General features: G+C 34.5%; 1 protein-coding gene across 4 annotated transcripts in view; it reads left to right on the forward strand.

Annotated features, from left to right (window-relative positions):
- CTNNA2 (catenin alpha 2) overlaps nucleotides 1-16,800 on the forward strand; it is a 953,020-nt gene that overhangs the window by 896,580 nt on the left and 39,640 nt on the right. For 3 of the 4 annotated variants that reach the window (XM_044379734.1, XM_044379740.1, XM_026481889.2), the window contains 2 exons: nucleotides 12,230-12,335; nucleotides 16,030-16,164. In XM_044379734.1, the coding sequence (XP_044235669.1) occupies nucleotides 12,230-12,335; nucleotides 16,030-16,164 (241 nt within the window). The remainder of the gene's footprint in view (nucleotides 1-12,229; nucleotides 12,336-16,029; nucleotides 16,165-16,800) is intronic. The other variant, XM_044379750.1, reaches the window with a different exon arrangement.

Genomic DNA, 16,800 nt, shown 5'->3' on the forward strand with positions numbered 1-16,800 from the left:
CACTTGGATTGATTCCACCTTTTGGCTATTGTGAATAATGCTATAAACATGGGTGTACAGATATCTTCTTGAGACCCTGCTTTTTAGTTCTTTGGAGTACATACTAAGGAGTAGAATTGCCGGATAATATGATGTTTGATTTTAATTTTTTGAGGAACCACTGTTTTGCATAGCAGCTGCACCATTTACATTCCCATCAGCAGTGCGCAAATGTTCTAACTTCTCTACATTCTTGGCCACACTTCTTATTTTCTGCCTTTGTTTTGTTTTTCTAATAGCCATCTTAATGAGTGTGAGATGGTATCGCATTGGTTTTGATTTGCATTCCCTTATAATTGGTGACGTTGAACATCTTTTCATGTATTGATTAGTCATTGTATATATATATATATATATATATATATTTTTTTTTTTTACAGGTATGTATATTCAAGGCCTTTGCTCCTTTTTTAATCAGGTTCATTTATTTTTAATGTTGAGTTGTAAGATTTTTTTTTTATGTATTACAGATATTTACTCCTTGTTAGGTGTATAATTTGTAAATCTTTTTCCTGATTCTGAGGGTTTCCTTCTTACTCTGTCATGTCCTTTTATGCACAAAAGTTTTTAAAATTTTGCTGTAGTCAGATTTATCAGTTTTTCTTTTGTTACCTGTGTTCTTGGTATCATATATAAGAAATCATTGCCAAATCCGATATCAGGAAGTTTCTGTGTTTTCTTGTAATATTTTTATAGTTTAGCTCTTATTTAAGGTCTTTGATCAATTTTGAGTTAATTTTTGTATATAGTATAGGATAAGGGTCCCACATCCTTTTTTTTTTTTTTGCATGTGGATATCAAGTTTTCTAAACACTATTTGTTGAAAACACTGTCCTTTTCCTGTTAAATGGTCTTGTGACACCCCTGTTGAAAAATCATTTTGCCATATGCATGAGGGTTTATTTCTCTCCTCTCTAGTCTCTGTTCTGTTCTATTGGTCTGTCTTTACACCAGCATTACACTTTTTTGAAAAAGAAGTTTATTTTTAATTGAAGTATAGTTGACATATAATAACATAGTTTCAGGTGTACAACATGGTGATTTGACGACTATATATGTTACAAAATTCTTACCATGTTGAGGGTAGTTACTACTTGTCACTATACGAAGTTATTGCAATATTATTGCATCCCTTTGACTTAACTGGAAGTTTGCGACTCTTAATCCCCTTCACTCATGCCCCCGTCCCCCACCCCCAAACCCTGCCAAGACATCCCCACTCTGATAATCAACAGTTTGTTTCCGGATTCTATGAGTCTGCGTTTTGTTTTGCTTGCTTGTTTTGTTTGTTAGATTACACATATAAGTGAAATCATATGGTATTTATCTTTCTCTCTCTGACTTATTTCACTTAGCATAGTACCCTCGAGTCCCTCCAGGTTGTTGCAAATAGCAAGATCTCATTTTTTATGGATGAATAACAGTCCATCATGTGTGTGTGTGTGTGTGTGTGTGTGTGTGTGTGTGTGTATGTATGTGTGTACACCACATCTTCTTTATTCATTCATCTATTGATAAACAGTTACATTGCTTCTATATCTCAGCTATTATAAATAATGCAATAAACATATGGGTGCATGTATCTTTTCCAATTAATGTTTTCATTTTCTTTGGGTAATTCCAGTACTGGAATTAGTGGATCCTATGTCTTTTTCGTTGTTGATTTTTTGTTTTAATTTTTTGAGGGACCATATTCTTTTCCACAGTAACTGTACCAGTTTGCGTTCCCAACAACAGTGCATAAGGGTTCCTTTTGTTCCACATCTTTGCCAACACTTGTTATTTCTTGTCTTTTTTATTTTGGTCATTCTGACAGGGGAAGCTGATATCTCATTGTGGTTTTGATTTGCATTTCCTTGATGATTAGTGATGTTGAGTATCTTTTCATGTGTCTGTTGGCCATCTGTATGTCTCCTTTGGAAAAATGTTTATTTAGACCCTCTGCCCATTTTTAATTTATTTTTTATGTTATTTTGCTTAGCATAATACTGTCTAGGTCCATCCGTGTCATTATAAATGGCAAGATTTCATTCTTTTTTATGGCTGAGTAATATTCCTCTGTGTGTGTGTGTGTGTGTGTGTGTGTGTGTGTGTACCACATCTTCTTTATCTTTGCATCAGTTGGACACTTGGGCTGTTTCCATAACTTGGCTTTTGTAGATAATGTTGCTATAGACATTGGGATATATGTATCCCTTTGATAGTATTTTTGTATTCTTTGGGTAAATACCTAGTAGTGCAATTGCTGAATCATAGAGTAATTCTCTTTTTAACTTTTTGAGGACACTCCATACTGTTTTCCAGAGTGGCTGCACCAGTTTGCATTCCCACCAGCAGTGCCAGAAGGTTCCCCTTTCTCTACATCCTCACCAACACCTGCTTCTTGTGTTTTTTTATTTTAGTCTTTCTAACAGGTGCGAGGTGCTATCTCACTGTAGTTTTGATTTGCATTTCCCTGATGATGAGTGCTGTTGAGTACCTTTTTATGCATCTGTTGGCCATCTGTATGTCTTCTTTGGAAGAAAATGTCTATTCATGTCTTCTGCCCATTTATTAATTGGATTATTTGATTTTGGGGTGTTCAGTTTGATAAGGTCTTTTTATATTTTGGATACTAACCCTTTATCAGATATGTCATTTGCAAATATCTTCTCCCATTCCATAGGTTGCTTTCTAGTTTCGTTGATTGTTTTGTTGATTGTTCACTGGGCAGAAGCTTTTTATTTTGTTGAAGTCCCAATAGTTTATTTTTGCTTTTGTTTCCCTTGCCTCAAGAGACATATCTAGCAAGAAGTTGCTATGGCCCATGTCAAAAAGGTTACTTCTATGTTCTCCTTTAGGATTAAAAAAAAAATATATATATATATATATATATATATATATATATATATATATATATATTAGAGAAGAAAGGGGGGAGAGAGAGAGTACAATGAGTGGGGAAAGGGGCAGAAGAAGAAGCAGACACCCTGCTGAACTGAGAGCTTGATGAAAGGCTCAATCCTAGGACCCTGAGATCATGACCTGAGCCAAAGGCAGACGCTTCACCAACTGAGCCACCCAAGCACCCCACTCCTCTAGGATTTTTATGGTTTAAGGTCTCACATTTAGGTCTTTAATCCATTTTTAATTTATTTTTGTGTATGGAGTAAGAAAGTGGTCCACTTTTATTCTTTTGCATGTTCCTGTCCAGTTTCCCCAACACCATTTGTTGAAAAGACTGTCTTTTCCCCATTAGATATTCTTTCCTGCTTTATGAAAGATTCCTTGACCATATAGCTATGGATTCATTTATGGGTTTTCTGTTCTGTTGTATTGATTTATGTGTCTATTTCTGTGCCGGTACCATACTGTTTTGATTACTGCAGTTTTGTTATATAACTTGAAGTCCAGAACTGTGATGCCTCCAGCTTTGCTTTTCTTTTTCAAGGATGCTTTGGCTATTCTGTATTTTTTGTGATTCCATACAAATTTTAGGATTGTTGGTTCTAGCTCTGTGAAAAATGCTGTTGACATTTCAATAGGGATTGCATTAAATGTGTAGATTGCTGTGAGTAGTTTAGACATTTCAACAGTATTTGTTCTTCCAACTGATGAGCATTGAATGTGTTTGCATTTCTTTATGTCATCTCTAATTTCTTTCATCAGTGTTTTATAGTTTTCAGAGTATAGGTCTTTCATCTCTTTGGTAAGGTTTATTCCTAGGTATCTTATTATTTTTGCCGCAGTTGTAAATGGTCCTGATTCCTTAATTTCCCTTTCTGCTGCTGCATCATTGGTGTATAGAAATGCAATGGATTTCTCTATGTTGATGTAGCCTGTGACTTTACTGAATTTGTTTAACAGTTCTAGTAGCTTCTTGGTGGAGTCTTTCAGATTTTCTATATACAGCATCATGTCATCTGCAAATAGAAGTTTTACTTCTCCCTTGCTGTTTTGAATGCCATTTATTTCTTTTTGCTGTGGCTAGGACTTCCAGACTATGATAAATAACAGTAGTGAGAGTGGACATCCATGTCTTATTCCTGACTGTAGAGAAAAAGGTCTCTGTTTTTCCCCATTGAGGATGATATTAGCTGTGGGTTTTTCACATATACCCTTTATTATGTTGAGATATGTTCCCTCTAAATCTACTTTTCTGAGGGTTTTTATCATGAGTGGATGTTGTACTTTGTCAAATGCTTTTTCTGCTTCTATTGAAATGATCATATAGTTCTTATCCTTTACTTTATTAATGTGGTGTATCACATTGATTGTTTTGTGAATATTGAACCACGCTTGCAACCCAGGAATAAATCCCACTTGATTGTGGTAAATGATTTTTTTAAATGTATTGTTGGATTCAGGTTGCTAGTATTTTATTGGGAATTCTTGCATCCATGTTTGCAGGGATATTGGTCTGCAGTTCTCTTTTTCAGTGAAGTCTTTATCTGATTTTGGTATCAGGGTAATGCTGATAGATTTTTGTATGTTGCCTCATAGATTTTTGTGTGTTGGTTTTATATCTCACAATTTTGCTGAATTCATTTATTCCAAGTTTGTTTGTTTGTTTTAGAATATTTAGGGTTTCCTACATAAAAGATCATGTGTCTGTGAACAAAGATAACTTTACTTCTTCCTTTCCAGTCTGGATACCTTTCATTTCCTTTTCTTGCTTAATTGCCCTGGCTAGGACTTCTAGTATTTTGTTGAGTAGAAGTGGCTAAAGGGGCACCTCTGTTTCTGCTTTCAGAGTAAAAGCTTTCATTCTTTCACCATTAAGTGAAGGATGTAAGCTCTAGGTTTTTACATTTTATTTAAGATGAGATAAAATTGGAAAACAATTTGACATTTAATTTTAAAACTGAAAATGGAGTAATCATAGACCTCAGTAATTTTGCTCTTGGGCATTTATCACAAAGTTCGAACATCTGTACCCAAAAACCTGTACACAAATATTTATACCAGATATATTTGTGATAGCCTAAAAATGAAAACCACCCATATGTATTTCATTTGGATAATGGTCAAATAAACTCTGGTGCATTCATACAACAGAAGACTACTTAGCAATACATAGATGTCGCAAATTGGATGAATTTCATGGACCTTACACAGAGTGAAAAATACCTATGTCAAATGATGGATACTATAAGATTCCATTAAGATAACATTATTTTTTTTTAATTTTTATTTGACAGAGAGAGACAGTGAGAGAGGGAACACAAGTGGGGGGAGTGGGAGAGAAGAAGCAGGCTCCCCGTGGAGCAGGGAGCCCAATGCAGGACTTAATCCCAGGACCCTCGGATCATGATCTGAGCCAAAGGCAGGTGCTTTAACCACTGAGCCACCCAGACACCCCTAAGATAACATTCTTGAAATAAAAACAAAGAGATGGAGAACAGATTATTATCATCTATGGGTCAACTATGGGTGATTACAATTAGGAACGGAGGGCAGGTGATACAGAGTTAGTATAAGAGAACCTTGTGTTAATAGTACATTTCTGTGCCTCAATTGTGGTAATAGTTACATGAAGTTACACATATGATAAAATGGCCTATAACTTATATACACACAACTGCATGTGTAACTGCTGAAATCTGAATAATCTCTATGAATCTTATTAATATCAGAGTCCTGCTTTTATTATTGTATTATATAGTTTTGCCAGATGTTAACACTGGGGGAGGCTGGATTAAGGGTGCATAGAATATCCTCATATATATCCTTGTAAGTTCCTGGGAATCTATAATTACTTCAAAATGAAAAGTTAAAAATAGAAGAAATAATTAAATCGAATTAAACTCAGTCCCTCAGTCATACTAGCCACACTTGAAGTGTTTTATAGTCACATGTGTCTAGGTGCTGCTGTATTGGACAGTGTAGAATTATAGAACATGTCCATCATTACAAAACTCTCTTGGACAGCACTGCTAGAGAGATACTTTGATGTTTGAAGGAGTTTCAGAATTCGCTCCCAGCCTATGTAATGATAACATTAAAAGAAAATGCTACCCTTGTACATATGTTGAGTTCAGTGTCTCTTCTTTTAAAGATACTGGTTATTACCCCACAGTTACTACCCGGCTTCCAGTAAGAGCAGCCACACAACCATGCAAATAGCATAAAGAAGCTAGTAACTTTTATTCCCCTAAGCCCCTCAAGTGACACAACTATCTTTTCAATCCCCTTCCTCTTCTGTTTATGATGTGGGGAAAGTGGGTCATGTCACTGATTCTGTACTCAAAGAAATCTGTACTTTGAAGCTTTCTTGAAACTTGCATGATGTTCAGAATCCTATACCAGATAGTCAGGGTTTTCCAGATGTTTCAGAGAATTTTCTTAATTCATTTTCATGAAGTAATGAGGATGAACATGGCTTTAACTTCACTTTAGTACCTAAAGTACTTACGAATATCTAGACATTCATTTAGTAGCTGAATGTTTTTCTTGTGCTATTTTTTCTGGATAATAGTAATGCTTTCTGTTTTTATATTTACATTTTAAAATTTGATATTCATATATATGGTGAAATGATCACAGTAAGTCTTGTTAACATCCATCACCATACATAGTTACAATTTTTTTTCCTTTGATGAAGAAAACTTTTAAGATCTACTCTTAGTAACTTTCAAGTATACAATTTATTATTATTATTATTATTATTAATTATTATTATTATTATTATATCCCCACGACTTACTTATTTTACTGCTGGGAGTTTGTACTTTTTAATTTCCTTCTCCCATTTTACTGCCTGCCCTCCTCTTACAGCCTCCACCATCCCTTCCACTCCAGGCATCTGGTAACCACTAATTTGTTCTCGAGTATCCATGAATTTGAGTATTTCTGTGAGGTTGGTTGGTTTTGTTTGGGGTTTTTTTGTTTTGTTTTGGTTTAGATTACTCATAAGTGAGCTCATATGGTATATGTCTTTCTCTGTCTGACTTATTTCACTTAGCATAATACCCTCAAGGTCCATCCACATTGTCACAAATATATATATGGAATTTTACTCATCCCCAAAAGAATGAAGTCTGTATATGTATACACACACACTGGGGTAATAACCAGTATTTTTAAAGGAACAGACCCTGAACTCAACATGTACGCACAGCACATATAGATATAGATATACAGATATATAGACATATGCCTACAGATATATAGACATATCACTTTATCCATTATTCCATCAAAGACATTTAGATTTTCATATCTTGGCTATTGTAAATAAGCATGCAGTGAACATGAAGGTGCATGTATCTCTTTGAGTCAGTGTTTTCATTTTCTTTGGATAAATACCCATAAGTGGTATTGCTGGATCATATGATAGTTCTATTTTTAATTTTTTAAGGAGCCTTCATACTGTTTTCCATAATGGCTATATACCAATTTACATTCCCACCTACAGTGCATCAGAGTTGCCTTTTCTTCACCTCTTCACCAACACTGTTATTTCCTTTCTTTTTGATAAAAGCAATTCTAACAGGTGTAAGCTTATCTCTCATTGTGGTTTTGATTTACATTTCCCTGATGATTGGTGATGTTGAGCACCTTTTCAGGCTCTTGTTGGCTATGTGTATATCTTCTCTGGAAAAATGTCTATTCAGGTGCTTTGCTCATTTTTAAATTGGATTATTTGCCTTTATTGCTATTGAGTTGTATGAGTTCTTTATATATTTTGGATATAACTATTTTAATCAGATAAATGATTTGCAAAAATTTTCTCCCATTTGGTAGGTTATCTTTTCATTTTGTTAATGATTTCCTTTATTGTACAGAAGCTTTTTAGTTTGAGGTCATCCCACCTGTTTGTTTTTTCTTTTGTTGTCTTTGCTTTTGGTGTCAAATCCAAAAAATCTTCAAGACCAGTGTCGAGTTGCTTATTGCCGTGTTTTCTTTTAGGGTTTTTATGGTTTTATGTCTTATGTTCAAGTCTTTGATCAATTTTGAGTTGATTTTTATGTACAGTGTAAGATAATAGCCCAGTTTTTCCAATGCCATTTATTGAAGAGACTGTTCCCCACTGGATAGTATTGACTGCTTTGTTATAAGTGAACTGACCGTGTATATGTGGGTTTATATTTACATTTTAAAGTAATACATTTACTCATGCAGAATTTAAAAATAAAGAGGGCACATAATTTAATCATAACAAAGACTACAGAAGAAAAAATTCACTTTTCAATCAATGATCCAGGTACATTTGGTTACTGGTATGAAAAATTAGGAGTGTGATTCCTATCTCATCTTATACACAAAAAAGAAACTGCATGTGGATTTAATATCTAAATATGAAAAGGAAACTTTAAAACTTTAGAATAAAATGGGAGACTATATGTATGATCTTGGGGTAAGGATGAACTTTTATTTTCCAACTTTATTGAGATATAATTGATATACATCGTTGTGTAAGTTTAAGGTGTCCAATGTATTGATTTGATACACATATATATTGCAAAATTATTACTACCATAGTGTTAATACCTCCAGCAAGGAAGAACTTCTTAAACACCATATGCGAAGCACAAACTCTAGTAGAAATGATTTATATATCTGGTCCAATAAAATTACAATTTATGTTAAACTGTAATGAAAGTAAATATACAGGCTAAGACTAGAAGTAATTTGAAACATGAATAAATAACAAAAGATTAGAATCCAAAATACCTAAGGAGCTTAGATACCAGTTTAGGTAAAAACAAGCAAGTCATTCGAAAAATATGCAAAAGCTTGTATTAACAACTCAGAGATAATAATGATCAATAAATGATAAAAACAGACCCAGTCTCCTCTGTCATCAAGGTAATGGAAATTAAATATTTTCATATCCCATCAGATTGATGGAAACATAAGCAAGTAAATATTATTTAAATTGACATATGTACAGAAAAATTCATGAAATATGACTGTACAACCTGAACATTGTTGTAAAAGTAACCTGTATAACCATCACCCAGCTCCAGATGCCCCCATATACCTCTCACAGATCACAGTAACCTTGCTTTCCACTGGTTGTAACTACTACTTTGAGTTTTGGCAGTGGTGTGCTGATTTTCTGGGCGGGGGTGGGTGGATGGGGGGGGCGGTAACCCTCATTTACGCAGCATTTGCTGATTTCCACGGAATAAGTACTCTTATCATGGCAGATTTCAAGCAACCAGCAAGTCAACTGACTCACCAAATTCTTGAAAATTTAACAGTAGCTCTTACGAGCATGTGCAAACCCACTCTAGCATTCAAGTGCCACTTAAACCTTTACTTCTTTGCTTTTTCTCCTTTTTCTTCCTTTTTCTAAAAAAAGTTTTACTACCTAAATAAGCATCCTCAAATAGTTTGTATTAGCAACTTCTCATAACATCAATATTATTTTACTTAATTGTTTTTGAAGGCTTCCTGTATTCTGGAAGAGTTTAAATAGCATTGGGATTATCTTCTTTTTAAAGGTTTAGTGATTTCCTCTGAGATACTGCCTGGATTTACTGATTGTTTTTTTTACCAGCTTTCTCTTTAACAGCCTTATTTCTTCCATGGAAATCAGACTCTATAGGTTTTTCAAAATCTCCTTTCTGGTCAGCATTGGTAAATTATATTTTCCTAGAAAGTTACATCTTCCAGGTCCACAAATTTATTCACATGTATGGAGGAAAGTAGTTTTACAATACTTTTAATTTTCTGCTTTCTAAGGTTATTTTGCTCTTCCATTTTCACGTTTAAATATTTGTTTTCTCCTGTTTTTTTCTTGATAGCAATCTAGGTATATTTCTTTATATCAGTTTTGTCTTTTTTTTTTTTTTTGAGCCTGCTCTAGATTTGTTTCCAGTGTTTCATTATTCTCCAAATCATTAGTTTTTCCTACTTCTTTCTAAATTCCTGAGTCAGATCATTATTGTTTTCCTTATTTCTAGTACATTCATGTTTGTGATGAAGGCTATTAGTTTTCCTCTGAGATCACTACTTTAGCATTCCTATAAGAATGAAACATATATAGTAAAAAGAGTAAAGAGTACTGAATTGTGATTCAGGACACACAGGTCCCGAACCTAATTCTCTTCTTGTGTGTCAGTCTCTCTGCCAGAGTCATCTTAGGCATGTCACTTAGCCTTCCTCCTTCAGTTTCTAGTTTCTCAACTAGAAAATAAGGAAATAGTTGATGATCTCAAAACTTCTATCTTGCTGTTTCATTTAATGAAATATGTTCCTATCACCAGCTTGCCACTTCAGGAATTTAAACTGAGTCTACAGAATGAACTAAGTCTCAAACTTCTTAAATAACGATATTCTGGTTTGTCCAAAAACTCTAGTCTTCTGTGTAATCACAAAAGGCACACTTCTAATCATTCTTTGGCTGCAAAATGGGAGTCTGAGCCTCAGGCAAATCACTCTGTTAAGTGTTCCTTACTAATTTAGCGTATTTTGTCATAGTCAATCAATTGTTGCAAGTTATATAAAGTTGATGAGGAATTGTTTTCCCAAATCCTTTGAAATTCTTGAAATAAACACACATGATTGTTTCTAATAAAAAAATAAGCAGCATGTACCTCTTTGTGAATGGGTTAAGACGAGGCAAAAAGTAACAGATAACAGAGTAAAACTGTAAAAAAAAAAAAAGAGAGATTCTAAGGTCTGAAAGTTATGGAAAAATGTGTAATAATGACAACAGTATTAAACATTGACAGACTCTTCATCTAAACCTTCCTTAAGAAATATAAAGCAAAAACAAGGAAAAATTTATTTAGGGATAGTAACAACAACAAAAAAAATGTTAGAAAATGGAAGCCAGATTGTCACAGAATCTTACCCATATTACATAATATTCTCATGTAAAATCCCTGTCATATTTAAAAATCTAAGCAGTAATTTAAAAAAATCAATGTCCTTTGTGGAAGAATTGATGTTACCCTAGCAAAATGAAATATCTTAAGTTTTGAATTTACCAGGGTGTGTGTAATTTAAGCATTGACATGCACACAATATATTTTTGTTTTTGCTATGAATGTAAAAAATGCCAGAAGGAAAATTGGGAGAGAAACTGAACAAAATGCCCTTCATTTACATTTATTTTCTGAAGCCATTTGAAGTCTCCCATTTTATAAAATGTTATTATATAACAATGGCAGTCATTGCCCACTCTATATCTCCCTTCATGTTCTAAATAAATGGCTTCTGAGTAGTTTTTCTCCACATCTCACCACATCTCTAACTATGGGAATGTAATTTTGTAGCCTTAAAAAAACACATTGATTTTTAGGTGGACATACAGAGAGCAGAATAAGTAACCATGCTTAAAAAAAAGAATAAATTTATTGTTTTATTTACCTCTCAAGAAAAGAGAAAGAAAAGATACATGCTACATTTTGTTTAAGGATTTATGATGCAGCATAGTTTCCTTTTCTTTTATAATAAATATTTAAAATACATATAATATTAAACATTCCACCAAATTGAAAACCTCAACATGAAAATATGGGACAATGGTTTGGAAGCATAAAGACATCTGCTGTCACACCATGTTTTGTGTGTTCCTTCACAAGTCAGTGCCAGAAACATACAAGCCAATGAGAGTGAGAGCTCAAAAGATTTCTGAAATTCTGGCCAAACAGCTCCCAGTTATGTACAAGAGACCATTCCTTTTCAAAGTGTGGAAGTAGACTTAAAAATATAATTCATATAATATAGTGCTGGACATGGTATGAAAGACAGTGCATGTGCACTTATTTTGGTTAGATTCTGATTTAAATGTAGAATTTACACTATGACCCTTATAAAGCTTCGATGAGTTAATAATTTTTCATTCGCTTTCCTCTACTCTAAAATGGGAATAATGATGCTTACTTGCTAGGGTTGTAATAAACACAAATGAGGTAGTATATAGAATAGCACAGGCACACATAAGTATTTAAATATTAAATTCCTATTGCCCTGTGGTGATCATCTTTTTTTAATGAACCAATGTTTAAAAATAATGTAAAGAATAAAATATAAGCATGCACATCAAACTAGGGGAAAATTTTCCCTAAAAGTGAATGGAAGTAAGTGGACCACTAACACGGAAATTGAAATGAACCCAGAATACATTCAAAAGTCCTCTCATGTGGCCAGAGCAAAATCAAATATAAAAGCAAAGTCCTGGACAAACAATATGGTGGGTTTGTTTATTTCTTCTCAATAGTGAACTTCTAATTATGTTGTTATCTTGTTTCAGAGGCAAAGGCCCATTGAAAAATACATCTGATGTTATTAATGCCGCCAAGAAAATTGCCGAAGCAGGTTCTCGAATGGACAAATTAGCGCGCGCTGTGGCTGATCAGGTAATATTAGAGGGAAGAGCGAGCACAGGCTGCGCGGTATCATTAATTAGCGCTTGGGTTCTGTAATGGATTTTAGGTACCCTACAAAATGCTTCCGAAGGATGAATTGTAATCACTAACATTTTACAAACAGGCCTCTAACGCTGCTGAGACTGAGCTGATGGCAAAGGTAGGTTCAGTTCGGGAGGGACTCATTAAAGCCCATGACCACAACTTCTTGAGAAAGAAGAGTACCCGCTACTTAAGAGACGTAACTCCCAAAGCATGGGTTATGCTGGCTGCCCTCATTCAGCAAGCCGAGTGCACTACAAAAGGAGGAAGAGAAAGAAGAACTTTAACTTTGGTTATTTCATATTGATCTTACTGTATTGAGGCTCTTTATAATTCATAATAATTAATGCGGTAGCATAAATGGGATTAATGCACATGAGAGAGAACCTCCAGATCTCGTTTTCATCTGGATTTAAAGGTATCCCAGATGAATGAAATTCGCGGAGTATCTTTTCAGACTGAAATTGGATACATGTTAATGTAGTTCTCAATCTCACCTTGAATGTTTGAGTTTATCTCCACACTTTTCATGTTACGTGGCTTAAATTGGAACTCTAAAAACCTGTTCTAAATATGTCTCGTTGCAATAATGTCCCATGCCTTATAAGGGTACTTTAAGCAGTAGACTTTTACAGGTAACTAATTCTTATCTTATTCTTATTACAAGCATGAATTTGCTTACTAGACTGCAATGCAGCAATGCTCTCTGGAGACACTAAGAGACAGGATTGTTCATTCTCCATTGATGACCCTGATCTCCTATGATTTTTGACTTGCTTCTCATCATTTTCTTCCTTCATTCCTTAATATTTGGCTGTTGCCATAAATACTTGCTGTCTTCAACCTCCCAGATTCTAGAGTCCTTTGGGTCAATACCAAATTCGCTCATCTTCTAAACACTGAAAAGAAAAACACATGATTCAACTATTAAGTCTACATTTAAAATAAGCCAACAGATTCTCTCGTTTTAATTTTTTTACATATGCAATGACTAATCCAAGAGAATATATTTTGCTTGCTTTAAAATGTTTGAGAAACAATAGTAAAGATAATTCATTAAATATTACTGTCATTTGACTATCCCCTAAAATTTGTGCAGGTTGAAGACCGAATCATTAATTACTAAGTTGCTAACTTCGGGGCACTATCAAGTGCCAGGCTTCCTGCAGTTTGCAGCATAAACTGAACTGCTTTATACAGAGCTCCATATATATCCCAGAAAGTTCACGGAGACAGTGAATGTACTTCGAAATACGCATGCATGTATGCAAACAAACAAAAATACACCAGCCAGGAAAGAATGCCACATTTTTTCCCCTGCAAATGTTGAGGGCACTTGGGACGAGTGGAGTGAGAAGAGATTGATGGTGGTCCTGAAAAGAGTTTTGTGAGGAAGGACTTCTTCCCAGAAGGGAAAGTGGACGGAGTTTGAATGGCTTTTTCCATTAAACTCTGAATCTCAGTCACTGAAACTGTTTCTTAGTATGTTTAGGTTCCTTGAGTTCAATATTTTTTATTGTGATTTTTGTTTTTTGCGTTTGCATTTTTAGTCCCTTATTTCCAATAATTATGCAACTTGAATCCTAGCCCTAAAACAGTTTTGCTATCTGGAAAGCACACCACACGTGCATGCAAACAAATCCCAGGATTCTAGATGTATTTTGAAATTAAATGACAAAGTATTTAAATGCTATTCTATGATGACTTTTAAAATAAACAGATGAGGGTTAAATATAACCCTCTCTTTGTGGCATTCTCACTGTCAGCAGCTGTGAAGCACCTTGCAATTTTGCTAATGTTTTGTCTGAATAGGACATTTCTTTCTCAAAATCTGCACCTCTTTCCGTGATACGAGAATTATTTTTCTTGGTCCATCATGCTTTTATGTGTGTTTTAAATAATAGAATAGAATGAGCATTAGTAAGGAGTGGATTTGTTGTCTTTATTTTGCCTGAAAATATTTTTATGAAGATTTGAGATACACAAGCAATATAAACTTTTTACGGACTGTTGCATTTTTAATTACTGTTGCATTGAGATAGAACTTCCAGTTTAATTTGCTGCAAGGTATTTGTATCGAAAGCCTTGTCAGCCCTCTAGGGAGATATCATTTTAAAGTTAATTCCTTTCAGTATATGAGTCTCTGGAGTAGGATAAATATTACAGTATTAAGTACTTGTAGAAAGCTAAAAACAGTCTCTGTGGGATTCTTTCTTGATAAATGCAGTTAGTGGAAAAATTACCATAATTGTGTTATATATAAAAGAGACCCCTATGTCATTTATTAAAGAAATGGTTATGTCACAACCACCTTCACATTATTAATGAAACAACTGCCTTTCTTTCTCTTTCTTTTTTCTTTCTTTCCTTTTCTTTCTTTTTCTTTCTTCCTTCCTTTCCTTTCCTCTTTTTCCTTTTCTTCCTTCCTCTCTCCTTCCCCTTCCTTCCTTCCCTCTCTCCCTTCCTTTCTTTTCTTTCTTCTTTCCTTTCCTTTTTTCTTTCTTTCCCTTCCTTCCTTCCTTCCTTCCTTCCTTCCTTCCTTCCTTCCTTCCTTCCTTCCTTCAGAATTGCCTTTCTTCAGCTTGAAGGAAACCTAGCTGGAATCTTTTTTTCATACTCTTATTCTAAATAAGATACTTCAGTTTGGGCTCTAGGTACTTATTTCTTACAGTGTTTCATCTCAAGGATCTGGTGAGTATATGTCCCTTACAGGTGCCAAACTGAGGCAGAACAATGGGATGGCCTGCAGAATCTTGAACTGAACTTTTGATAGCAGTAGAAATATATTTCAATGACTGAATAGCCATTAGTATTGAAGCCTCAGAAATGCTTTAGGGAGTCATGTAAATGTCTGTGGAAGTGTTCAGCTAAGCTCAGCTGTATTCGATAGACATCTACCCACTAAAAGAAGAGAGTTCAAAATCTTGGTCCTAGTTGACTCTGGAACAACCTCGAAGAGTTCTCTTTTTACTCTTAGGAGTTTGTTTCAATTGGCTTCAAACTCATTTTACTTAAATCTATTGTTCTAACAGTGGTCATTATCCTTCTCGGAGTCTCTTATTTAAAGAAAGTTTATAATGTTGCTAAAGTTTTGATAAATATACAAGTCCAAAAAGTGAAATAGGCTTCCTTTAGTGAATGATACTTTTCTGAAAAAGCCAAAGGAAACAAGTGATTTTCCCCCCAACTAATTGAATTGAAATTTTATCCTATGCTGTGTCAGAGAGACTGCTACCCAGAGTGATTTCGTTCTAGCTTCCATTGCTTTGGTTGTCCATATTAAAATAACTACACATGGTGAATGTTGGATGGGCTACTAGGAAAAAACCTGGAGAATATTTAGTTTCCTTAACAGTTCAGAAGATAACTGGTAAAATTACTCATAAACATGTACAGAAGTTCCAATAAGACTTTCTGGAAGATCTTCAGTATTCTTTTTACAGAATTATATCAAAGTAGAGCTGACCACTCTAAACTACTGGCTGTGGCCTTCCTAAAATGTGCTATAGAGAAGTGCAGTTAAATGGATGTAATGAAGGTATATGACACTAAAACCTTTTCTTCTCACAGCTTTTATATAGTAAGTATTAGAAACTGAAGGGTACTTACTAATTGAGATCACTTTTTTTTTAATGTTTTATAGTGTCCTGATTCAGCATGTAAGCAGGATTTATTAGCCTACCTTCAACGAATTGCCTTGTATTGCCATCAGCTTAATATCTGCAGCAAGGTGAAGGCAGAAGTACAGAATCTGGGAGGAGAGCTCATTGTGTCAGGGGTAAGCCGGGGCTTGGGCTTCACAATTAAAGTTCCCACTGTTGTACTTCCAAGGCAAACATTCTTGGCAACAGTACTGCTAAAAACACCAAACTACAGTGATTCATAGGGAGGTTTTTTTTTTAAATAAATGTTATCACCATTATTCCAGACCTTACAATAACTCGCAAAGAGCAATTTGATTTTCCAATTACCCCGTGTTTATACTAGCCTTGTAAAATCTCCATTCTTCACAAGAAAACTAATTTCATAGTCTGGAAACTCATTGCCAAGCTGTGACTATTATAATTATTTGGAGCTTTTGTACATTTACTCATTGTGAGTTTATTTCCCTTTGTTAGTCCTAGTAATTTTCACTTTCTGTTCAGGAGCCAGCCTCTCTATGTGTGGATTGTGTTCACATGTTAGAGATGATGAAAACAATAGGAATTCATTCATCAGGTTCCAATGCATACTAGGTCATCAGTAACCCTTGAAAGCCAGAAAATATTCAAATTTAATACAGGTTGATGTGCTGTTGCCAAAAACTAACATAGTTGTCAAACACTAACAATTATGTATTCTTTGCTTAGTCACTCCAGTGTTTCCTTTAGTATCTGGTCCACTTTCATCAAATGTAAAGAAATAAGTTCGATTA

Source organism: Ursus arctos, unplaced genomic scaffold, assembly GCF_023065955.2.
Source record: "Ursus arctos isolate Adak ecotype North America unplaced genomic scaffold, UrsArc2.0 scaffold_8, whole genome shotgun sequence".
Lineage (NCBI taxonomy): Eukaryota > Metazoa > Chordata > Mammalia > Carnivora > Ursidae > Ursus > Ursus arctos.